Source organism: Schistocerca serialis, chromosome 4, assembly GCF_023864345.2.
Source record: "Schistocerca serialis cubense isolate TAMUIC-IGC-003099 chromosome 4, iqSchSeri2.2, whole genome shotgun sequence".
Taxonomy (NCBI): Eukaryota; Metazoa; Arthropoda; class Insecta; order Orthoptera; family Acrididae; genus Schistocerca; species Schistocerca serialis.
In genome coordinates this window covers 208031413-208057084 of record NC_064641.1, presented here as the reverse complement: position 1 = coordinate 208057084, position 25672 = coordinate 208031413, and the positions used below count along the sequence as shown (strand labels likewise).

Sequence of the window (25672 nt, the reverse complement as noted above, 5' to 3'; positions counted from 1 at the left end):
TTTCTTAACACATGTGGTGATTTACCATTCCATGGTCCCATTGTGGCGGATATTGCAGATATCTGCTTTTCATTTGAGTGCCCCTCATACAAACACCATGACTTCCTCGCACATCTGAACTCCTTAGGTGCTAGCACTAGATTAACTGTGGAGACCGAGGCGGAGAGTAAATTATGATTCCTGGCTGTCACGGTCAAGAGCAAGCTGGGCCACAGTCTATATCAGAAGAAAATGCGTACTGACTTGTACCTGCACAGAGACACAGCCACCTCTGTGTGCAGAGGACTGAAGTGCTCAAAATGCTAGTACACAGAGCGCAAGCTATCTCTGATGCAACTGGAGCACCTCTGAATGGTATTTTAAAAACAGTTATGCAGAATGGCAGATCAGGCACACTCTGCACTGTACAACTACAGTACGAACTGTGGAGGCATGTTGATTTACGGAGGAAGAGGCAGCCACAACCTGTGTGCCATACTCTTGTGTACTATTGCTGAATACTGCATGCATGTTGAGGAAGCATCAAGTAAACACAGGTGTTACTGGGGAGTGCCAAAGATGACCTTGATTTACAGTACGATGGGGTTTACTAGTTTCATGGCAATGTGGCAAGACATATACAGACACAAATAGCACACACAATCAAAGACCACTGCTAAGAATACTTGTGGCACACCTGAAATGTATCCCGAAAGGTTGGTGGTTGCAAAGCACTGTTTATCTGAGATTACATATGCACAAGGGTCTTAGTACAAACGTTGAAATAATAGGACCAAGTTGTTAGAGGGCCCATTGAAATACACACCAGAGACAGTCTTATCAACCAGAGCCATGTCTGTAATATTAGCCATGCTTCAGAACTAGGAGTGAATCTCATTAAGGAGAAGACACTCAACAAACACAACGAACTGACAGGCAAGGTTGACAGAGTGCCTACAGCCACACTGCCATAGCCAGCCCACACTGATGTGCATTACCGACCACAGTCACCAACTCTATCCTCTTATACCAGTTGTTAATATTTGGACCACATACAGAGTGGCCTGCAAGGGCACTCCTAGGAGTCAGTTCACCAGCACACATGAGAATAGGGTCTTCAATGAAATATTCTGTTCACTGAACTCGTATTAAAACCCATGGACTGCTCAGTCAACTTATTAAATAGTTCAGTCGCTGAGATATCAATAGGCACATAAATAAAACAGGCAGCACTGGTAGTTTTCAGATGAATTTCTCTACAGAGATATGGATAGGGACAGGAATAGTCATTTTATTTTATGGTCAATTTATTCCCAGTGTTATTTAATGGTGATTTGTCTTTCTTTTCAGTTATTTATTTTCACTCTTACTCAACTCAGGTATTCACATTTCACTGACTTGAGAAGAAAAAGGAAAAAAGAGGATTTATATTATTCCAGATAATTTAAGAAAAAAATAACACTTTAGGCAAGCAAATTTTCAACCGGACACTGCAGAAAGTTTTTCAAAATGCAACATTGTCATAATTTTGAGGTTATCTTCCAAGAGATTGTGCCACCGATATGTCAACATGTCTGTGTAGTTAGAAAATAGCCTCTGACTGTCTACATTGGAACATGAAATCCAAACAGCCTTCAGTATATGAACTGCGAGCTACTGATTACCATCCCCTGTTGCCTGCAGACTTCTGATTGTGCCAATACTTCCTCTTTGCATCGACATTTGCTTTTCAGCAAAATTCTGAAGAGATTTTACTCCTTCAGAGCATCTACACTATTGTCACTAGTAGTTACAAGTACAGGTTGCCAGATCTTTGACATGTCTGCGCTAATGAAATTATAGCTGGTTGTTCCTGTATTTAAATATGAATTTAATGCTTTGAAAACTGATTTGTTTGGATCTGTGGTCATGATAGTTGAAAATCTCATCTGAAGACACAATCCAAAGCACTTCCATCCCTTGATAACTTCCGTATGAAGCACTTGCCCCTTTATATTAAAAAAAAAAATTATTTGTTTCATAACCAAAAATTCCTTTTCCCACCTTAATAATATATCCTTCAAGCTGTTTTAACTTCGATTAACATTTGTACAGAGTGAGATACTTCAGAGTCTCTAAGAAGTCAGTTATATTAAATTAAGTCACTTGCACATTCATTAATGAATGTGTTCTCCATGAGATTCACTTTGCCATCTGACAGTATACTCAGTGTCTGGATTAGACAGCTCTTGCACGATGTTGGTGCGGCACAATTCAATCATTTCTTCAAAATGTTTTGGCATGTAAGTGATTGTGGATTTCAGTGTGTTAACACTGGAAGAGGAAAAAACATTGCATCTCTGTTCTTTTCATTCAGAAACTGCAAAGACAAATGTTCCCTCTTTCTGGTGCTCAGGAAAGTGTGTACGTGTTCAACTCACAAAGTTCTTTTGAAAAAACGTTCACAATCAGATTCAGTTTATGTACACATCACTGAACATTGTTTGAATGGTCACCTACGATCGATTTCAGTCAACACATTTGTTCACATGTCTAGCACTTCACTCATTACTGCTTTCACATTATCGTACTGTAGCATATATTGTATCTATGATAATCTCAAAAAATTGTCTGAGGGCCCTGTATAGTCACAACAAAAAGTTTATGCTCTTTCCACACTTCATAAATTCTCAACACCGGAGCAAAAACATAATCAGTGGTCTCGTTGACTGATAGAACAACATCTATTCCTGCTAGCTGCTCCATTACTTAATTTTTTATAGTAATTGTACTGAAGGCACCACAGCCTCACTCATTGTTTTTATGCATGGGATGTTACCAGCACTTTAAAAGGTATAGTTATTCCATTAGTTGCCTGAGTTTTTAAAATAATATTATACTGTACTAGACAAAAAACTTTTACTTTATTAAACAATTAGTATTAACTTTTAACAAAATGTTAACAAAATGCTGCTCATCTTCAATAAATTCATTCATCCATTGTCAAAAACCTTTGTTTTCCAGTTTGGGGTATAAATATTGGTATTTAAAAATGTTTCAACAGTCCTTTGGGCCAGATACCAACAGTCCCTTTTCTTCTTTTCCACAGTATCAGAGCTAATGCTAATTGAAGACTGCCACTTTATTAGCAAACTGGATTGCTACATTGTGTTATTGTTATGTTTTCCATTCTGCCAGTGTTTCAAAATCATGTCATTAGGCTCTCCCGATACTCTGCTAGTACAGTAATTAAAAAATCTTCTGTTTTAACAGGAGCATAAAACCCTTCAGTTTCAGGTTGCTGTGCCCTGTTGTCAGAAACCACTGAAAGCTTCATCATTTTCACAGTTGGGAATTACTGGAGTACATATGCGTGTCACTGAGCTTAGGGTGCAATGCATAGAGACAGAATTTGTTGTCATTTGAGTTTTACTTTCAGAGGAAACATTAATGCTGCAGACTTTGAACATCCATGTGAAAGAGCTATGGTGTATGACCAAAAACATGTGAAGCAAGACAAATTGTGACTCAATAACTATTTGCATATATTTTTTCATAAATGTTGGAACTATTTGAATAATTTTTGAAAATAACATCCAAAGAATTAGTCCATATTAAATAATATTTTCATCAATTAGTACATATTAAAGCTGAGTTTACACTGCATCAGATACAGAGTCTGTTGTGCTTTTAACCATATAATGAATCCTGAAATGTTTCACGTGATATAAATTTATATCATGTAATAGATTTACATGTTCAACAATGGCACTTTTGTTACAAAAATAGGCATAAGCAATAATAAAATAAGGCATTCAATGATTACTTCCTAGCAAGTTGACTAAAAACACTTGTGTTCTCATTTCTTACACAGGAAATGAACTGGTACCTGGAACAAGGTTATATGCCACAGTCAGTACTGACGAAAAAGTCGGTAACTAATTTAAAAATTAAATAGCTATCAGTTGTCACTTATATCCTCAAATGTACATTTTTTTTACTCCGAAATAGGGAAAAATACTACTTTTGCGTGATTTAATGAAAACCTCCAATTTTGTGTTATGTTGGTAAAAATAATAGAGGTTACTTCCACTCATATGCGGACTAGATAGGTTCCACTTAACTTGGATTATTAATGTCAGCTTTCTCTCTCTCTCTCTCTCTCTCTCTCTCTCTCTCTCTCTCTCTCTATCCCCCTCCCTCTCCCTCCCCCACTTTTCCCCATCTGCTATCTGCAACTGTACCCCTTCCCATTTTCTCTTTTCTGTGATGAAGAAGAAACCCATGGTTCCAAAGCCTAGAAATACTGACTATTTACTTTTATGTGTGCATATCGGTTGTATTGGGAATTGAACCTCCTGATGAAAACTAATGGACATCCCATACATCTTCTTGTGAATCAAATACATCTTAGTTTGAGTCTTGCGTATTTAATACAAGACACGAAGTCACTGTTCTTCTCAATCAGGAATATGTATTACCCCAGTAGTTCTTCTTTGCTGAAAGAAATATATTGGATTCTGGAAATGAAGATAAGCGTATGCAGGTTTGAGGAAAGAAATGATGTCATGGAAATGTATATACAGCACATGCAACAGTTTCCTTCAAAATTAAACAAGTTTTTTTTTTCTTTTTTTTTTCAATTTTATACAGCAACAACAGGTGAGAGCTATTTAATGTTGAAATTAGATGTTGATATTTTTTGTCTGAAATGGTTGTAGTGTATAAACAAAGTCCAGAACAATGAGTTATGAAACTCCACTGTTTTTCTGCAACTTTGCTACTGCAGTGCTGCCAAGCTCAAATATACGTACTGTAATGAGAAAACCATTTTGAGGAAATGTTGCATTCTGCTTCCAAGTACAGAAGAAATATTTAGATTGATGAAACCTGTAGAGAGGCTGTGGCATAATTTACTCACAAGCAACCAAGCTTCATGTTTCCAGAATGAGATTTTCACTCTGCAGCGGAGTGTGCGCTGACATGAAACTTCCTGGCAGATTAAAACTGTGTGCCCGACCAAAACTCGAACTCGGGACCTTTGCCTTTTGCGGGCAAGTGCTCTACCATCTGAGCTACCGAATCATGACTCACGCCTGGTACTCACAGCTTTACTTCTGCCAGTATCTCGTCTCCTACCTTCCAAACTTTACAGAAGCTCTCCTGCGAACCTTGCAGAACTAGCACTCCTGAAAGAAAGGATATTGTGGAGACATGGCTTAGCCACAGCCTGGGGGATGTTTCCAGAATGAGATTTTCACTCTGCAGCGGAGTGTGCGCTGATATGAAACTTCCTGGCAGATTAAAACTGTGTGCCCGACCGAGTCTCGGTCGGGCACACAGTTTTAATCTGCCAGGAAGTTTCAATCTTCATGTTGTAAATTGAAATTATAAACACCCTTTATTCTTTGTTGCATATATCTCTCATGCAAAGTGCACACACTGGTTAAACTTAGTACATGCAGGACTGGTTTGACACTATGAGAATATAGTCAGCTGAGACAAAGTCCACTGAAGTCCAGATTCATAGCCAATTTCTATCATGGTACTCCTTATTGTACAGGTGTGATTCCAGTAGAAGTGACTGCTCCAGACTGGGAAGCTCTGTTAACGTCATCTGCTGATCACGGCGTTCCACCAGATGTCACGACATGTGGTTAGGGGTATGGTGTGTTCTGATAGCACCAACTGTGGTGAACTGGCATTGATTGTTGCACCACATGAAGTTAGGGCCATAAGTGATAGCTGATCTCCAACAGCTACAATCATTCAGTATTGTTTTGGGAGTCACTTACAGCATCCCTCCCCCTCCCACCTGTTGAAATGCCACATACTCCCAGAAGTGTCCTGTTTTGTGGACAGTGTCACAGAAAGTTAGGGCTGACATAACTTGTCGAAGGCTGGTTGGTTACTGCTAGTACTGAAATAGAGTGGGTGCTGCCAGAACCCAGTCCATGCTACATTGGTCATGAGAGGCCAATCGCTTGTGAGACAGCTTGGAGTGTGGCTGCTACAGATGTGGCCAGGTCACAGGTTGTATGGCATGGTTTGGTCTGCTGGAGTGACCTGTAGCGTAGTTGATTTTGGTGTGACATCAAGCATTGCCTCCTCGATGGTGAACTTGTACATCCAGCAGCCTTGTGCTCTCCATATGGTGGCTAGAACCCAGGACAGATGATACCCACACAGGGGCACCTGCTGATACCTGTCGTGGGTGTATGCATAGGGCTAATGGTACCCAACCAGTGACAGCAGAGTGAGGAGAATCTGAGGCTCCTCCCATGAAGCAACTAGACTGGGCTCTTCCCTGCTATTGGTGTGTCTCTGTAAATGGCTAAAAACAATGTAAGGGCATCTTCCAATGGAGTGGATTTTGTTATTGCCCCCATTTTCTGTTTGAAAGCATTCACTGTGTGCTTCACATGTCCACTGTATATTAAAGATGGAATGGTGTCATGAGAAGGTCTTGGATCTTTTGCTGCTCACAGAATTTTGAAAATAGGTCAGATGCAAACTGGGGGCTGTTATCCAAGATAATGGCCTTCAGAAGAACCTAAAGTGCAAAACTTTGCAAAAAGGCCTTCATAATGTTTACTGTTGTCATTGAACATATGGTCTGGCATATTGGACATTAGAATATTCACCCACCACTATGAGCCACATCTTATTCTAAAAGGGGCCTGTGAAGTTGAGATGGGGCTGTTACTAAGGGCCAGACAATGCCCAAGGGGAAAATGCCTTAGGTGGCGCAGTTTCCTGCTGAGCACACTTGATGCAGGAACATACCATGATCTCTATGGCTGGTCAATATGTATGATGTACCAGCAGTTTCATACGGGATATGTGCCAATAACCAGCATGCAGGAGTGTGAGTACTCTTGGGGAGAGAGCTGGAGGAATTTTGTTCCATTTATTGGAAGAGAACACCATCTCAGAGGGACAGCCTGTTTTTTAAGGCAAGGAATATTTTGAGGAAAGAATCTTCAAATGAGGGTAAATACTGAAGTCGCCCTTGTCAATTCATTTGGAAGTCTTGCAGAGGTTAGGGTCCATTCTAGTCTGGGCTGTGACCATCTCCACATTGAGGAGAAATTTGTCAATAGCAAAAGAAGGCTCAGACTCCAGTTGGAAAATGATGACTTCCTGAATATCAGTTTCAGAGTCTGTGATTGCTAGGAGTCAGGGTAATGCATCGACATTAGCACGGTGGCTTGTCAGCATGCAGGTGATGTATTTATATGCTGATAAGGACAACACCTACTGCTACAGTCACCGTGCTACAGCCTGCAGATGATGTATTTACATGCTGATAAGAACAACACTCACTGCTACAGTCGTGCTGTCATATTCAGAAGGATGGTATGTGGGCCAGACAGTGTGGTAAACCATTTGTAGTGTGTTAGCAGTTGGAACCTTACACCTATAGGAAGATGTGGAACTATGTGACTGTGTAAACTATAGCCTAATTCTCTTTTTTGATTTTGGAGTGATTTCATTGTGTGGTATTGAGTGTCTTTGAAATGAATGCAATGGGGTATTTGGAACCATCAGCTTCCTTGCAGAACAGCACTGCATCTACTCTGTGTTTTGAGGCATCTGTGGTGAGAAGTGGATGCTTACCTGGCAGAAACAGTATAAGGCATGGTTCTGACTGTAGGACTCATTTCAGAGAGCAAAATACTACATTGTAATCTGGAGACCAGTCAAATTTTGCCCCTATTTTTCATGATGCATTCAGCAGGTAAGAAGTTTTCGTGATGTTGGGAATAACAAGGGGATAGCAGCTGAGTTTTTTCAATAAAAGATTGAAGTTCCTCAAAATTTCGGGGTCTGGACGTGTTCTCTAAGGCATGGATGAGCTGCACAGTAAGACAAATACCCTTTTTGCTGATTATGAAATCAAGATACTCGATGTACTGCTGGTAGAATTTGCGCTTCTTGAGATTGCACTTAAGGTCAGCAGAATTTAACCAAGTGAACAGTGACTACAACTTTTAAACATTGCCATGTATGATTGCACCCGTCACGATGATGTCTTCATATCATCGGAAAATTGCCAGGCTGCTGAAATGCTGCCTAATAGAGTAGCAGCCACCTGGGGCACTAAGCTGAGTGGGGCACGAGGGGCATCTAGCTGCAAGATTTGTGTACAGTATGTATCACAATTAGTAGCAGGAACTGAGAAATCAATTGTGCGGAAAAATGTTCCTGAACTGGCCCTGCACGATGTGCAACAATAACTCCCCATGGACTATGTCCTGAGCCATTTATAGTCACTGCAATGCTTATGAAGTACAAAATACTGCCTCAATTATAAACAAGAGGACAAATGAGGGAAAACAGATAATAAAATAACCTTGAATACACCGTGTAATAACCAACCACTTTTGACAATGCCAACATCTTTCAAGTACAAGATAGTCAATCTGGTCTAGATTTAGATGAGATTGTGAATGGCCATCCTCAACAACTCCCATAGAAACCACTAGTTCCTCTGACAAGAATTTTCAACAAATATCAGTAGGGGAATAAAGCTGAAGTCAGCACAGTCTACATTGTTGCCAGATTTATTCAAGATGGCAATTTGTCTTGGGTGGTCCCCCACCTCCTTTCTGTGGGGAGCAGCCTACTTTATTTACCAGAGCATCCTACAAGCCATGTCATGAACAGCTGTCAGTCCCCCATTTTTAAGTAGAGTAATTCTGTGTGTGGTACTGCCTCATGCTATTAACAATAAAAGTAAAGCATACACATTGCATATTGATTTTGAAATGCAATTTGCTAATGATGAATAGCCAGTACTCCAGTACAACAAGAGAATGAGATGCGTAATATAGATTTTCATATCGTCTAAAATATGCCTCTGTCTCTTGCTCTTTTAAGTATTGTAATGCTGCCTGTGGTATTGCCTCCCACCACTAATGTTAAAACTACAGAATATGTGTGCTGTGAACTATAACTGTCTCTGATGAACAGTTAATGTGTGTCTCTAATGCAATGTAAACTATGCACAATATCCAAAAAATTAATCCAAGTCAAGTCTGAAGTATCATGTAAATGAAAAAGCCAGAAAAAATAGCTAAAATCCTGATAAATGACTTAAAATCATGCAATGCCAAGCAATAGTATTAGTTGTTCATCTAAGTCATGTAGACAAAATGCGTGTGGTCATTACAATGCAATGATACTAGGGGGAAATGATAAACTGTTTTTTATATCAGCTGAATCTATTACCATCAGTTGCTGTATTGTGATGGAGACAACTATTTTTCTGTTTTATAATCAAGTAACATATCGCTTGAGTTATGACATATGCACAACGTTGTATCCCTTATGAATGTGTTTTATTCAATAGGTAGTCAATACTATGCATGTCAGTTCATTTGTTTAGTAGTTGCTGTGTGCTACTACCTCTCACTGTTAACAGATATTACATTAAAACTACTATCTATAAACACCACACAAATTTTCTTGAAATTCAGTTTACTTAAAAAGAATAGCCAGTACTCCAGCAGAGCAATGAAAACATATGTATAACACAGATCGCCGCATAGTTTACAGGGAAAGAATTAAAACTATAGGCAGACAGAGTTTAGTTAAGGGGAAGTTAAGAATTTAGTCAGGAAGGAGGTTGCAGAAGAGTTTAAAGAGGTACACAATAAGATCTGACATATAAATGAATTACCCACCCAGATGTTTGAAGATATTCATAGTCAAATCTCAAATACACAAAACTGAGTAGAAGCATTAGAGGGAAGCAGAGATTTTGGTGAAGTTGCTAGTGCTGCAAACCCTTTGATTAGTTTGGAGGACCGTCTACAAGTGGCTGTTGAACAAAAGTACAAGAGTAATTTGTATTCGATAGTGCTACAACTAAGTCTTTGAGTGATACTGTAAAATACCAGAAAGAAATCCAGAAATTGTGACAAGCAGTAAACTTAGTGAGGAAATAGCTACCAATAATACTGGGTCATCAGGTGATGTAGTGGAGGAACTTCAGCTTGGAAGTGGTATGGGTTTAACAAAACATTTCCCAAAATTTAAACCTGACAGGGAAGTGCTCCCTACTTATTTGGTGCGAATATTTTCATGGTCATTATGTATGAAGTGGGAAGATAGTAAGAAAATTGACTTTCTTCGCAATCATATACAGCCGCTCACTTGACAAAAGGTCTGTTCCTAAAGACTGGAAAGCAGCACAGGTCACACCAGTATTCAAGAAAGGATATAGGAGTAACCCATTGAATTACAGACCCATATCACTGACCTCATTTTGCTGTAGGATTTTGGAGCATATACTGTACTCGAACATTATGAATAACTTCGAAGAAAATTACTTCTTTATTCCCATGAAGTAATGAGTGCTATCGACAAGGGATCTCAGATTGATTCCATATTCCTAGATTTCCAGAAGGCTTTTGATTTTTTACCTCACAAGCGACTATTAATCAAATTGCGTGAGTATGGAGTATTGTCTCAGTTGTGTGACTGGATTCGTGATTTCCTCTCAGAGAGGTCACAGTTCATGGTGATAGATGGTAAATCATCAAGTAGAACAGAAGTAATATCTGGCATTCTGCAAGGTAGTGTCATAGGTCCTCTGCTGTTCCTGATTTACATGAATGACCTAGGTGATAATCTGAGCAGCCCCATTAGATTGTTTACAGATGATGCTGTAATTTACCGTCTAGTAAAATCATCAGACGATCAATTCCAATTACAAAATGATCTAGAGAGAATATCTGTATGGTGCGAAAAGTTGCAATTGGCACTAAACAACGAAAAGTGGAAGGTCATCCACATGGTACTAAAAGAAATCCAATAAATTTTGGGTATACGAAAAATCGCGCAAATCTAAGGGCTGTCAATTCGACTAAATACCTAGGAATTACAATTACGAGCAACTTAAATTGGAAAGACCACATAGATAATATTGTGGGGAAGGCGAAACAAAGACTGCGCTTTGTTGGCATAACACCCACTAAAGAGACAGCCTACATTACACTTGTCCGTCCTCTGCTGGAATATTGCTGCGCGGTGTGGGATCCTTACCAGATAGGATTGACGGAGGACATCGAAAAAGTGCAAAGAAGGGCAGCCCGTTTCGTGTTATCGCGCAATAGGCGTGAGAGTGTCACTGATATAATACGTGAGTTGGGGTGGCAGTCAAAACAAAGGCAGTTTCCTTTGCGGCGAGATCTATTTACGAAATTTCAATTACCAACTTTCTCTTCTGAATGCGAAAATATTTTGTTGACACCCACCTACGTAGGGAGAAATGATCATCATAATAAAATAAGAGAAATAAGAACTCGAACGGAAAGATTTAGGTGTTCCTTTTTCCCACGCGCCTTTCGAGACTGGAATGGTAGAGAAGTAGTATGAAAATGGTTGGATGAACCCTCTGCCAGGCACTTTAGTGTGAATTCCAGAGTAACCATGTAGATGTAGATGTAGCCCAGGAGAGGCATTGCAGGCGATATGCTGTTGGCAAAGGCACTCGTGTTGGTCGTCTGCTGCCACAGCCCATTAACGCCAAATTTCGCCACACTATCATCGTACGTCCCGCACTGATTTCTGCGGTTATTTCATGCATTGCTGCTTGTCTGTTAGCACTGACAACTGTACGAAAACGCCGCTGCTGTCAGTCGGTAAGTTAGGGCCGTCGGTCACTTCACTGTCCGTGGTGAAGATAATGCCCGAAATTTGGTTTCAGGGCACACTCTTGACACTGTGGATCTCGGAATACTGAATTTTCTATCGATTTCCGAAATGGAATTTGCCATACGTCTAGCTGCAACTACCATTCCGTGTTCGAAGGCTGTTGATTCCTGTCGTGCAGCCACAATCACTTGGAACGACCTGAGTACAAATGACAGTTCTATCAATGCGGCAACCTTTCATACCCTGTGTACGCGATACTACCGCTATTGTACATGAGCATATCGCTATATCCCATGGCTTTTGTCTCCTCAGTGCATAGTTCGCACGGGATAAGGTGGCCTATGTCCAGCTGCCAGTTTTCGTCCAAAGCACTGGGCGAGTTCATTCGTTTGATCGGAAGGGGAGGACGACCAGTGTTTGCCACCTTTTGGCTGGTCGGCGATAGCTGAATCGAGGCGCATGCCCTGCAATCTTTCTCAAACGATTTTACAGCAACTGTTCGGAAAAATAAAAATAAAATTGAATCACTATAGCTTTGTGTGTCAGGTCCATGGTGATGTGCCCATAATTTCGTTAATGGTAGTAGTTATTGTGATATTTACACGGAAGTAACATACTGCACGAAATTCTAAAAAGTTTGCAATAAAAAGTGGAGGTCGCCATGATTTTGCGTTTGGTGCAAATAACATAATATATTGCTGCATATGAAATTTAGCTAACACATCGAATTTTTCTTTAGACTTGGGTAGAGGTCTCTATCTGCCACCAATCTGATATAGCACACTGGTTTGAGATCGTGCCACGCCAGCAATGAATCCAGAATGAAATATCCACAACATTCCTCGTATTTCATAAACGGTTTGAGATTTCGAGATGAGATTTTGGCAAATGATAGCACACAAAAGGAAAGTCTTTTACTATATAATTATTGTGCAAAACTTCATTATATACCATGTTATTCCACTAGTTACAGTCTTCTTCGATGAAAATATGCAGTTTTTATGGGATATCTGTAGCTGTTGAAATGAGAAATGCTATGATTTTTTTCTTTTTTACCGATTACGTGCATTGTCATAAGCTACAGACCTTACTTTTCTTCAGTTCCTCACTTAATAAACCTAATAAACTACTGTTACAGAGTTCTCTCGCAATCTGTGTCTGTGCAACATGTTAGTGAGGTCGCACTGTGTGGGCTCCACTGTGTTTTGGAAAAAGAAGCAAATTTTAACATGGCAACCAGAGAACTGTGTAGGTTTTACTCAAAATTCGCCACTCATGAGACTTTTCTGAAAGTTACAAATGGTTAACAAGCCAAGCGAAAATAAATCACTGCATTTCCAGCAGAAATGGAAATGAACGTACAGGATTGTGGGTCAGGAGCCCCCGTTCAAGGAAGTTCGGCTGCCGAGGGCAAGTACTTATTGCATGCGACGCCACATTGGGCGACCTGCGCGTCGGAGATGGGGATGAAATGATGACGACGACAACTCAACACCCAGTCCCTGAGCGGAGAAAATCTCCTGCCCCAGTTGGGAATCGAACCCGGGCCACCATGCAAGTGTGGGTGTGGAGGAGCCCCACACCCAGATAACTCTGACGTCCTTCTGGAAGGACGACGTCACTCACTGTTGAAATTATTTATTTTTGCGAATAACGCATTGTTGCAACGGACTGTGACGCATTGTTATATGAAGTAGGCAGAGTCAGTTGCGCGCTGCGAGTCAGTTTGACGCTGTCGTTCATAGTGAGTGAAAAACTGTGTCTTGAAAATAGGGCCTATTTTACCATGGACGAACTGACTGACCTTGTCATCGATGGGTATATATATTGTCTTTCATATTGCATCAATAATTCTGAAACTTGTCATATAATATCTTAAAGAATTAACCTATATTATTTATGGGTTCATATTACGATTGAAAGTTCTCGTCAGTTGTAATTCAATAACTTTTTCCACTGTCCTTCCAGAAGGACGTCAGGGTAATGTGCTGTCATTTTGTATTCACAGAAAACGATGTACAATCATGGAACTTTCGGACATTGAACTACTACATGACGTAAAAGAGAGGGGCGTGGAAGCAATACGAACAATAAGAGGAAACAGAGTTAAGAATTGTACTCTATCATCTGTAGATAAAATGATAAATAAAAATAGAGGGCCGGCCGAAGTGGCCGTGCGGTTAAAGGCGCTGCAGTCTGGAACCGCAAGACCGCTACGGTCGCAGGTTCGAATCCTGCCTCGGGCATGGATGTTTGTGATGTCCTTAGGTTAGTTAGGTTTAACTAGTTCTAAGTTCTAGGGGACTAATGACCTCAGCAGTTGAGTCCCATAGTGCTCAGAGCCATTTGAACCATTTTTTGAAAAATAGAGGATCATATGAAGTTTGTTCTGACTCAGCATCCAGGATTTCCATCGTACGTTGGAATGACAACAATGTTGTTACTGTAGCCACCAACTTTGACAGAGTGCAACCACTATACTCTGTAGCAAGATTGTCCAGGGAACAAAAGGAAAGGATTAACGTGCCTCAACCTAACTTACTACACTCCTACAATACTCATATGGGAGGCATAGATCGAGCTGACCAAAATGTATCCCTATATACATGCTCTATAAGAGGGAAAAAGTGGTATTTCCCGATCATTGCACATTTTATAGACATTGCAAAGCAAAATGCCTGGGCTCTTTACAAGCACAACAAAGAACCCATAGATCATCTGACATTTTGTTGTCGAATTGTCACTGCAATTCTTGAAAGTAACAAAAGAGTCACTATCATACGAGGACGTACTAGTAAGAGGTGTAGTGTTGCGGAGTAGTAAAGAGTTGGAAACGTGGAATATTGTCAAAGTTTCATTGCCTATGCCGAGAGCCAGAGTCAGTAGGTTAACCAAGAGGTAAGGGGATTGCACATGTATGGAATGTGTCGTCACGCAGGGCCAATGGCCTGGTTACACACAACAGGCGAGAGAGAATTGCTTAGCATGCGGGTTTGTGTTAGACGGAGACTTTCGTAGAGTGCAAGACAGAGGTATAGCGTCAGCTGTACTGCATTTCACAACTTCGCGTAAGTCTGCCGTAACAACACGTAACTGGAGGAGCAGGGAAGAAGACGGGGTGGGATAGAGTACACTCCACACTATGAGAACGCCTCTCGTGCCGACAGCGCCGGGACTCCAACCCGGAGCCTCCTGTCCGCCACCGAGCCGGCCGACCAGCCGGGCGCCACCAGCCACGCGCGGCCGAAGGCCGAAGTAAGGGCATTCCTCTGCTACGTCACAGCACGCGGCGCTGCGCTAGGAAGACTGTGCGGCCCGGAGCTGGTGTCATCGCTACGAGTCAGCGAGGACTTGGGAAGGTCATTGATATCACCAAGCCACATTGTACTCGGCAGGAATAAAGGTGTTATGAATTAATAATTTTTCTTTGGCGTTTCTGACGCTTCTACAGCCATTTCCTACCACCCTGACAACTGGAGAGGTCTCCGCTCGGCGTCCAGTCCCTACAGATATGGTGTCAGAAGTCCTCGCGCCCACCGCCTACAGAGGGCAAAACTAGATCCTAGATTTGATGGAAGAGAACATCATGTTGCTGAATTACCAACGGACGAGATAACAAAAAAGAAGAAGCTGCTGAAATGTCGAAGTTGCCACAAAAAACTACTACTATGTGCATAAAATGTGAAGAACCACTTCATGTTTGTTGCTTTTTGTCTTGTCATACTAGTGCATAAAATATTTGTATAGGTTATTTTCTTTGTTTTTTTGTAGTTATTAGCTGTTTTAGCTCATAATTCAAATTTACTTATGTTTATTTAAAAGTATAAAAACCAAAACAAGTTAGCTGTGCAATGTCATATACTTTAAAAACATGTTCCCTTATTGTCCTGACGTCCTTCTGGAAGGACGCTCATTTTTGTAAATTCTAAATAAAAATAAATACTCAAAATTGTTTTTACTTTCTTCCTTACAACCTTGTGAATGAATGTAGATAAGATATAAATCAATTTTGAAAAACAAATAATTCAGAACTATCTGGGTTAATATTTACAAAAAAGTGTAAGTGCAGGATTCAGTTTAGAATGGTCCTTCCCCCTCCAGCTCTTGGCATTTCCCCTATGGTGCCTGCCCTGCCTGGAGCCCACACCACTATCGCTCTCCCCACGAGTGCCCTGCTGTCTGTGCCTCTACAGGCCACGAGAGTCTGCGTGGACACTACAGGGTGGTTACAATTAAGCTTTTGCTACTTTAGCCAGTGTCGACGGAGAACTATTTATTGTATGGGTACCCAGCTTTATAGGGATGATGTTCTAACTGTGTGCCACAGGATTTGCTTTAGTAATCTTTGTGTCTTGACTTATCGTTAGGCACCAGTAGGACTGAAACACAAGCATTGATGTTCATTACGGTTGCAGACAATCAACATGGATCTGGGCAAGGTGAACAGGTCTTTACTAGTAAAGCTGTTCCATCAAAATAACAGCAATAGTGCTGGAACTCTTCGCGCGTATCGACACATTAACCCTAGAAACACCAAGGTATTTTAGGTTACACAGAGCACCAACCCAGGACAAATTTTGCCCGTGTTACAATAAGCTGTAAATCTTGTAATTTGTTGTAATATGTATTTATTTTTTGTAATTCTGTTTCCCTTGAGATATTAGTTTAAGAGGAAATAGTGACAACATAATTGAAAGCTTAATTTTTTAACACTGATAGGGCGAATATAACAACCAAGAATGGTCAAATCTTGGTCAATGAAAGTTTGTGTAAACAAGGTAAGAAGGTTTGTAACTGAATACAAAGGCTGTCTAAAGTTTCTATGCACTCTTTAATCTATTAACTGAATAATACAGCATTGTCATTGAGAAAAAGTTTCAAAAACAGAAATGAAAACAATTGCTAAAATACATGTTATTGTACATTGAAAACTCTCCGAAAACACTTTTCACTTGGAGAGAATATTTTCGCTTACAGATGACATTTACCTCCTGCACACAAAATGTTTGATTCTGAATGAGTCTTACACAGATGGCGCCCACAGCTTCCACATGTTAATTTGGTTTTTGTGATGTTGTCTCTTGCTCTGTGTTTACTTGCATTCTTCAAGCATAAGTAGCACCTTGCTTTCCTAGTTGGTTCTTCATTTGTAGCAATTTTGTTTACCTCTAGTTTCTTTCCTAGGATCTCCCCCATCGCGCAAATAATAGGCAACTGGAGTCCTTTCAAATCCATGGCCCGCTCGCTCTTCTACGTATGGTTTCAAAAGTTTGTGGCCTAATTAATGGAGATACAGTTTTCTGGCATTTGGTTTCCCTTCATTCCATTTAGGCGCATTCATCTTGAACAGTGCTACGGTTGCAGGTTCGAATCCTGCCTCGGGCATGGATGTGTGTGATGTGCTTTGGTTAGTTAGGTTTAATTAGTTCTAAGTTCTAGGCGACTGATGACCTCAGAAGTTAAGTCGCATAGTGCTCAGAGCCAACCATCTTGAACAGTGTGTATGAGTTAACTGCAGCTATATCAAGCAGGCTGTAGAACATTGACAGTGGCCATCTTCTCGTACCCCTTTCTGTAGAGTATGTCCTAACCATTTGATCTACGGCATCCACTCCTCCCTTAGTGGAATTATAGTACAGGTTTACGTGTGTTTTCTTTTTTGGTGTATCAACTTCTACTCCTGCATTACGATATTGTGTAGGCAACATCAACAGATTTTTCTTTGGTTTTTCCTTTGTGATGTAAGAGACAATTGTTCTGGCGGCTTCTTAGAAGATGGGTCTGTGAATGCGAATCTGGACGAATACAGCTCTCTGCCTGCTGTCGTCTTAAGTTCCTGCGGTTCATGTTTTCTGTTTGATTTGAGTGTCCCAACCAATGTAAGTTTGTAGACTTGATAGAGAATGTCCACCAACTCCACAGAAGTCTAGAAGCGGTCAGTAGTGACATTGTAGCCTGTATTATTTATTGGCTCCACCAGACTCTTCACAATCTCAAGAGGACCTCGTTCACTGGCAGGTCTACTGTCTTTTCCAGTATACACTTCCATTTTTATTTTGTATCGTTCAGTTGCACTACAAAGCATTCTGACTAATATTCCATATTTTCCAGGTTTGTCTTTGAGGAAAACTTTGAAAGGACAATGACCACTGAAAAGACACAACATTTCATCAATTGTATTGTCAGGTCCACTTCTGAAGTACCGTGGGAATATTCCATTCAATGCTTCAAATACTTCATGCAGCGGCGCAAATTTGTCACATACGCCTTTCTAGCATGGTGCCTTTATCACCAAAGCGAAGAATTTTCAATAGCTGATATGCTCTTGTCTTACCCATAGATCCTCTATAAATCGCTCTTCCCAATAAATTTGACCGTAAATCAGATAAAGAAATGTTGGTGTCCTGGTAAACTCCCATTAGAATTAAAATTGCCATCAATGCATATATTTCAGAATCGCTAATGGGAGATACGTTTTCTCTTTCAGCTTCTTCATTTGTATGGTCAAGTATTTTCCGTACTAATTCAGGAGTAAAAAATTTATTAAATGATTCACATATGCTTGTTACTTTCCCAGCACTGGTTATTCCTTGACGTTCACGGACTATGTTACGAAAATCCCTTTCACTATGTCTCGGAGCTTCTGCAAGATACACTCTGCCATAACTTGTAACATATTTATTTGGAGCGTTACCTGCACGGTTTGTTTCTTCTTCATTGTCCTCCGCTTCTTCACTGGAATCCTTTTCTACTACTGAATGATCTGACTCAAAATCACTTAAATCTGATAATTCGTCGTCGAGTAACAGTTCTGCAAGAGCTTCTGCGTCGTTCAAGTCTCTATAACTCATCTTACAAAGCCTACTTTACAATAAAGGCGTGGCTCTACTGTGACAAACTGTTAATAGTAATAATGGCAAAACTAAAATCAACAATGAAAGTGAAACTCAACAATTAGACGCTCAACAAACCACTGTAAAACTCATGTTCGAGGTTGCCAACTGAATAAAAGAAAGAAAAACATACAGGTAAATTTTGCCCATGCTTGGTCGTTGTAGGGAAGATAATAAGAATTATGGTCGCATTGAGTACCAGCCCGAGGCAAAATGTGCCCTTGAGCATAAAATTCTTATTTTGTACTTGTAATTATAAAAATTTAACCGTAGAAACGTACAGCACAGTGTATTATAAGGTAACAGACAAATAGAAAAAGACCTAAAAATATAGAAGGATATTTGCCATGACATTTTTAAAAAATAAAAATGTAGGGGCAATTTTTGCCCATGCTTGGTGTTTCTAGGGTTAAAAGAGTCCAGAGAAGTCCTCTTTCTGTGCTGTGGTTGAAGAACATGATAAGGTAATTTGAATTAACTGGCGATTTGGGAATTGCTCCTGGGACAGGCCGACGACCAATTGCGCCACAAATTGTTGCAGAAGTTACTGTTTCTGTGGCTGAGAAGGCTGAATGCAGTGTGCAATCTTCAAGCAGTGCACGAGCAGTGTCACAACAACTGAACATTCCATGGTCCACTGCTGCTCCGGACAGCAGTAGAGCCGTCTTTAGTGTGGTTGTAGGCTGTCAGGGAGTCAGATGGTCTTCACACAGAGCAATGATTCTAACCTGAAACGTAAACATTGTAAGCAATTAGCAAATGTTACTCTGTCATGTGGAAATTCAAATGTGTGGTTTATTTGTTATTGCTCTTCCGCATGTCCTTACAAATGTTTCCAGAAAGTTTCTTTGTCCTACAAGCACGTATTTGTTACGGGGGCCTTCTAAGGATAACCAAGGATAACCACTCCATAAACTGATTTGGAGTTAGAATAAAACTTGTTATCAAGGCGAATTTGAAGGGCATTTTAGTCCTGAAATGAATTTTCTTAATGAGCATTCGGTAAGTAGTGAAAAAGCTAAACATCTGAAGGCGCAAGATCAAGAGCATAATCATGTGGTGAGATATGGCCTCCCAACAAAACTCGTGGTATTGGTAGAGGGCAAAAGGTCGTTATCGTGCTGTAGCAGTAGCTGATGAAGTTTGGCTGGTCATTTTTCAAAAACTGCGACTACACTGCATCTCAGTATATTGCAACGAATGGCAGCTACGATCTATACATTACTGAGGAGCAATTAGTAGTATATGACGGGCTGCGTAACATTATTTTTTGTGGATGCATACTGGCCTTTGTTTCAGGAGGTGGTTTTTGTTAGAGCACAGCCATTGGCTTTTTTATGAAGTTAACATAAAGGTACAAAATCGCGTCACTAGTAATGATATTAGCTCGACAAGCCATTTTATAACACACAAACAAAAATGCAGTTATGACTATCCACTGATTTTTGTTACTTTGAACTAAAGCATGCAGTACCCATACTAATCGAACTTTTGAATCTTGCCCATTGAATGAAAATGCCACAAGCAGGTTAAATAGTCGCAGTTCCTCACATTCGCCAATACCACGTACACTGACATACATCATAATTGGTTGTGGAGAATCATTCGCGTCAAAACTATCGTAATTGAAACGAGAAAACCATTTTCTGACGTGATTTATGCGATGGCACTTGCCCCTTACCAGACACAAATGTTTCGATCTGCCTCCGCTGAGTCCTCGTAGAAACCCAAAGCAAACAATAACGTCGCAAATGCGTGAGTTTTTCAGTTGATACTCCATTTTCGTGCGCAAGAGCCAAGCCTCCCTGTGTCTCCCGGATCCTTAAAGGTCTGCTTTGGGCACAGGAACCAATCCATCCTCGCTTGAGAAAGAACCCAATCATCCCTTTCATCAAAGCAAGTAGCAAAATACATACTTCCAGTTGGAACTTAAAACATTTTTCTGTCAAAAGTAATAATGGAAAACGTCTCTGATTATCCTGGTATTGCTTAAATATGAATTAGTGGTTCTGTATCACTTGGTTTAGCGTCACCAAGGGAGCACTGCGAGGAGATGAACTCTCTCATATTTTACTTTATATGAAAGTAATTTCACATAGTGCATTCTTGTAACTTTTCCATCTTTGAAGTTTGCCAACTCTTCCTTCATGAATTTTAAATCCGGTCTAGACCTTTCCTTCTTTTTCTTTTTTTGAAGAATTGATTGTATTGTGGTACAGAGTTGAATTTGCTTCAGTACCTCAAGGAATCTGTATTTATATGGGCTGCAGGAATAGAACTATTGTACTTGCTGTAGCAACTTTAGCAAGCTTTGGTTATTCCTGTCTATTGCAATATAGTTCTGCTTACAGGGATGAAAGGAAGATCTTGTTTTTGTCTGTATAAGTATCTACTAAGTAGTCGCAGAACGTTTGTAGTTTTTCACACCCTGGTATCACTGACATTAAGCCCCCAAAAAAGCAGTCACCTACAATATCAGGATCCAGCATTGACAAACCATATATATCAGAGAGGAACTTCTCGCTTAAACTTTGAAACATTGTTGATGGAGATAATTTCAGACATAGATCATCACATTTATCAACAACTGTTAAAAAGATATGTAGTAAGCTGAAGTTTTCTTATCGTTCAACAAAGAAAAAACTGTTGGAAAATAATATTCGTTAAGGAGCCCATGTATCGTAAATAGATGACAAAAAAACTCTGTGAGTACTTGGCATGGGACGTAATTGAGAGGTCAGTTCGTGCACAAAATTCTGCACGGCAACATATGCTAATGTAACAATAGTCATGGGATAGCGATACGCACGTATACAAATGGTGATAGTAGTGCATACACAAGGTATAAAAGGGCGATGATTGGCTGGGTGTCATTTGTACACGGGTGATTCGTGCGAAAAGGTATCCGACGTGATTATGGCCACACGACGGGAATGAGAATTTGAATGCAGAATGGTAGTTGGAACTAGATGTGTGGGACATTCCATTTCGGAAATCGTTAGGGAATTCAATATTCCGAGATCCACAGTGTCAACAGCGTGCCGAGAATACCATATTTCAGGCATTACACCTGACCATGGACAATGCAGTGACCGACGGCCTTCACCTAACGAATGAGAAAAAATTTGGAAATCTGTGGTAAGATCTTACGAGACCAAACTGCTGAGGTCATCGGTCCCTAAGCTTACACGCTACTTTATCTAACTTAAACTAACTTACGCTAAGGACAACACACACACATCCACACCCGAGGGAGAATCGAACCTCGGACGAGAGGAGCTGCGCGAGCCGTGACAGGACGCCCAAGACCACGCGGCTACCCTGCGCGCGGCATTTGAGGAAAATTTTCAGTGCTAACAGACAAGCAACACTACGTGAAATAACCGCAGAAACCAACCTGTGACGCAAAAAGAAGGAATCTGTTAGGACAGTGCGGCGAAATTTGGCATTAATGGACTGTGGCAGCAGATATCCGACACGACTGCCTTTGCTAACCTCACGGCAAACCCTGCAGCGCCGCTCCTTGGCTTGTGAGAATATCGGTTGGACCCTAGACGTCTGGAAAACCGTGGAACTGGTCAGATGACTCCCGATTTCAATTGGTAAGAGCTGACGGTAGGGTCCGAGAATGGCGCACACCCTACAAAGCCATGGACCCAAGCTGTCAAGAAAGCACTGCGCAAGCTGGGGGCTTCGTAATTACCTGGCCCATATTTATGTGGAGTGGACTGGGTCCTCTGATCAAACTGAACCACTCATTGATTACAAATGGTTGTGTTTGGTTACTTGGAGACCATTTGCAGCCATTCAACGATGGAATTTTAATGGATGACAATGCGCCATGTTACCGGGCCACAATTGTTCATGATTGGTTTGAAAAACATTCCGGACAGTTCGAGCACATGATTTTGACATCCAGATGGTCCTACAAGAATCCCACCAAACATTTATGGGACATAATTGAGTGGTCAGTTCGAGCACAAAATTCTGCACTGGCAAAACTTTCGCAAATTATGGATGGCAATAGACGCAGCACGGCTCATTATATTTGCAGGGGACAATACCACAGAAGGAAAGTTGCTACTCATCATATAGCAAAGATGCTGAGTCGCGATAGGCACAACAAAAAGATTCACACAATTACAGTAAAAACTCAATTAACCGTCACCCTTTAAACCGTCAGTTTCTGGTAACCGTCACTGCTGTGACAGCATAATAATACTGTAATAACAGAATTCTCTAAGGTGCAGTGACGCGTTCGCTTTGTTTATTTACTCTATTTTAGTGGGAAGTGAATGTACCCACCCGCCGTAGAATGGTACATAAAATATGACCGTCAGTTGACGTGCTAACACATCTCCCCCTTTTCTTTTCTTTGTCTCATTTGTGAGTCAACAATCACCACTGGATCGGTTTCCAGTTGTGGCGAGAAGACTGTAATTGTCGCAGTGCATCTAGCGGGCTGTGCCGTGTTACGTGTTTTCCACTTGAATAAGCTTTGTTGACTAATATTTTACACTACCGTATTTAGTGCAGGTGTGTTTGATACAGCGACTTGATAAAATGTCTGAAAAACGTAAACGTGTTGTTTTAGGACTTAATCAAAAACTTGAAATTATAGAATGCTTAAGAAAGGGCGAAATTGCGACAAGTGTAGCTCTGATTTATGGTATTGGAAGAACAACAGTTAACGATATAAAGCGTGATGCTGATAAAATAGAACAACATGTGTCAACAATGCAGAGCATGGATGGAGATGTGCGAACAAGAAAGACAATGAAACCTGCAAAATATGATGAATTGGACACTGCAATGTACCGATGGTTTATTCAAGCAAGAAGTCAGGGGATTCCACTTTCAGGGCCTATAATAATGGCCAAGGATGTTGAAATGAACAACAAACTTGATGGTGACTCGTCTTTTAAAGCAAGTATCGGATGGCTCGACAAATTTAAATTTAGTCATGGCATTCGCGAACTTGATATCAGTGGAGAAAAACTCAGCGTGGATAGCTCTGTAATTGCTGAGTTCCGGGAACAATTTAAAGAAAAAATGGCTGAGTTGAATCTTGTTAGGGAGCAAGTTTACAATTGTGATAAAACTGTGCTTCATTGGAAGGCTTTACCACAAAATACATTAGCATCACTCTCTGAAAAAGCTGCTCCAGATTTCAAAGTACAATAAGATCGCATCACTGCTATGGTTTGCGCAAATGCGACCGGCAATCATAGGCTACCCCTACTTGTGATTGGGTAATCAAGAAAAACTCGTGCATTCAAGAATTTGAATTTGAATGCTCTCCCTGCACAGTACTTCGCCCAGAAGAGTGCTTGGATGGATCAATCATTTTTTTATGACTGGTTTCGCAAACAATTTGTACCTCAAGTTAGAGCACATTTGGCTGAAAAGAAGTTGCCACAAAAAGCGCTATTGCTATTAGACAATGCCCCGACGCACCCTACTTGTGAAATGAAAAGTGATGACAGCAACATAACATGTCTCTTTCTGCCAGCAAACACAACTTCACTTATACAGCCCATGGATCAGGGAATCATCGAAAACATGAAACATAGTTATAGAATAATATTTATCGAAAGTTTGCTCTCATCTGATGAATCAACATCTGTAAAACAGTTTTGGAGGTCTTACACTATTAAAGATGCCATTTTCAATGTTGCCAGTGCGTGGAGTGATTTGTCAGTGTCAAATCTCAAGAACGGCTGGAATAAACTTTGGCCTCAACCTAGAGGTGAAGAATCGGTGGAACCTGAGTGTGTGACAGTTGACGAGATGGTCAATTTGTGCAATAATTTAGAAATCAGCACAAATTTGATGTCAGAAGAAGTATCAGAGTGGTTAGAGTGTGACAAAGTGGACGGGGGTTTTCAAATGTTGAGTGATGACGAAATTGTTGCCAGCGTAAGTGCCACCAAAGAAGAAGAAGAAGGGGCTGATGAAGACGAGTGTTCAAACCATGAGGAAAAACAGACTATTAGCCATTCAGAGGCCGAAACAATGCTGTCCAAGTGTATAGAATGGTTTGAAAGTCAAGAAGAGGCTAATGCAACGCAGGCACTACTGCTCCGAAAAATACGAAATATTGCCGCGCTGAAAGCTCGAACATCAAAGAGACAGAAGAAACTGACTGACTATTTCCAAGCTAGATAAACTATTTCACCTGTAAGTTTATAGTACAGTACAGTACTGTACATTACGTATTTTGCAACTGTTGTAGCTACTGTACGGATGTTTTTATCATGTAATAAGTAGTTTTATTTGCTATTACAATCGTGTTTAATTTGTTTTCGCTACGAAATATTATTATATTACTGTGAGAGTGATATGTGTCTATACATAAAATAATTGATGGAGGTTATCTTTTGGAGGAATACAGTGTTTCTGTTATCAGTCTGTTCGCTCAACCGTCACGACCACGGTCCCGAAGATGACGGTTAATCGAGTTTCCAATGTATAGCTTTCAGCCATTAAGGCCTTTGTCAGCAGAAGACACACATAAACCGACGCACACACACACTCACGCAAACGGAACTTGCATACACGTCTGCAGTCTCAGAGTGTGGTTTCAGTTCTCTGAGATGGCAGACGTGTGTGCAAGTTGCGTTTATGTGAGTGTGTGTGTGTGTGCGTGTGTGTATGTGTGTCTACCGCTGACAAAGCCCTTAATGACCGAAAGCTATAATTGTGTGAATCTTTTTGTTGTGCCTATCGCGACTTGGCATCTCCGCTATATGGTGAGTAGCAATTTTCCTTCTCTGGTATTGTTACATTCCATCCTGGATTTTCCGTTGTTTGATACTTGCAGGGGACTTCCGACTTGTTGAGTCCATGCCAAGTAGAGCACCACTCAGGGAAAAACGAGGTTCGGCAGGATATTATAAGGTATCCCAAGAAATTTTGTCACTTCAGCATATATTGTCACATACTAAACGGTTTAAGGTTTTCCAGCTTTACAGAATATCACAACGGTTATGTCAGCTTCATTACGTAACAAAAATCCGCCCATTGGTAATTTTTACACTTAATGTGTTCAGAACAACATGAACCTCCTGAATACTTGAGGGTAATTTCTGTACAATTATCCTCCTAACTTTGTAAATGGATTTGCGAAGGCTATCGGCATCTTTAATGGTAATCAT

The 25672-nt window shown here is 40.6% G+C and overlaps 1 protein-coding gene across 1 annotated transcript; it reads left to right on the top strand.

Annotated features, from left to right (window-relative positions):
* Positions 1-24077: 24077 nt before the first annotated feature.
* Positions 24078-24683, top strand: LOC126474353 (jerky protein homolog-like). Its single transcript, XM_050101819.1, has one exon. The coding sequence runs from the start codon at positions 24078-24080 to the stop codon at positions 24681-24683; it is 606 nt and encodes a 201-aa protein (XP_049957776.1).
* The last annotated feature ends 989 nt before the right edge of the window (positions 24684-25672 follow it).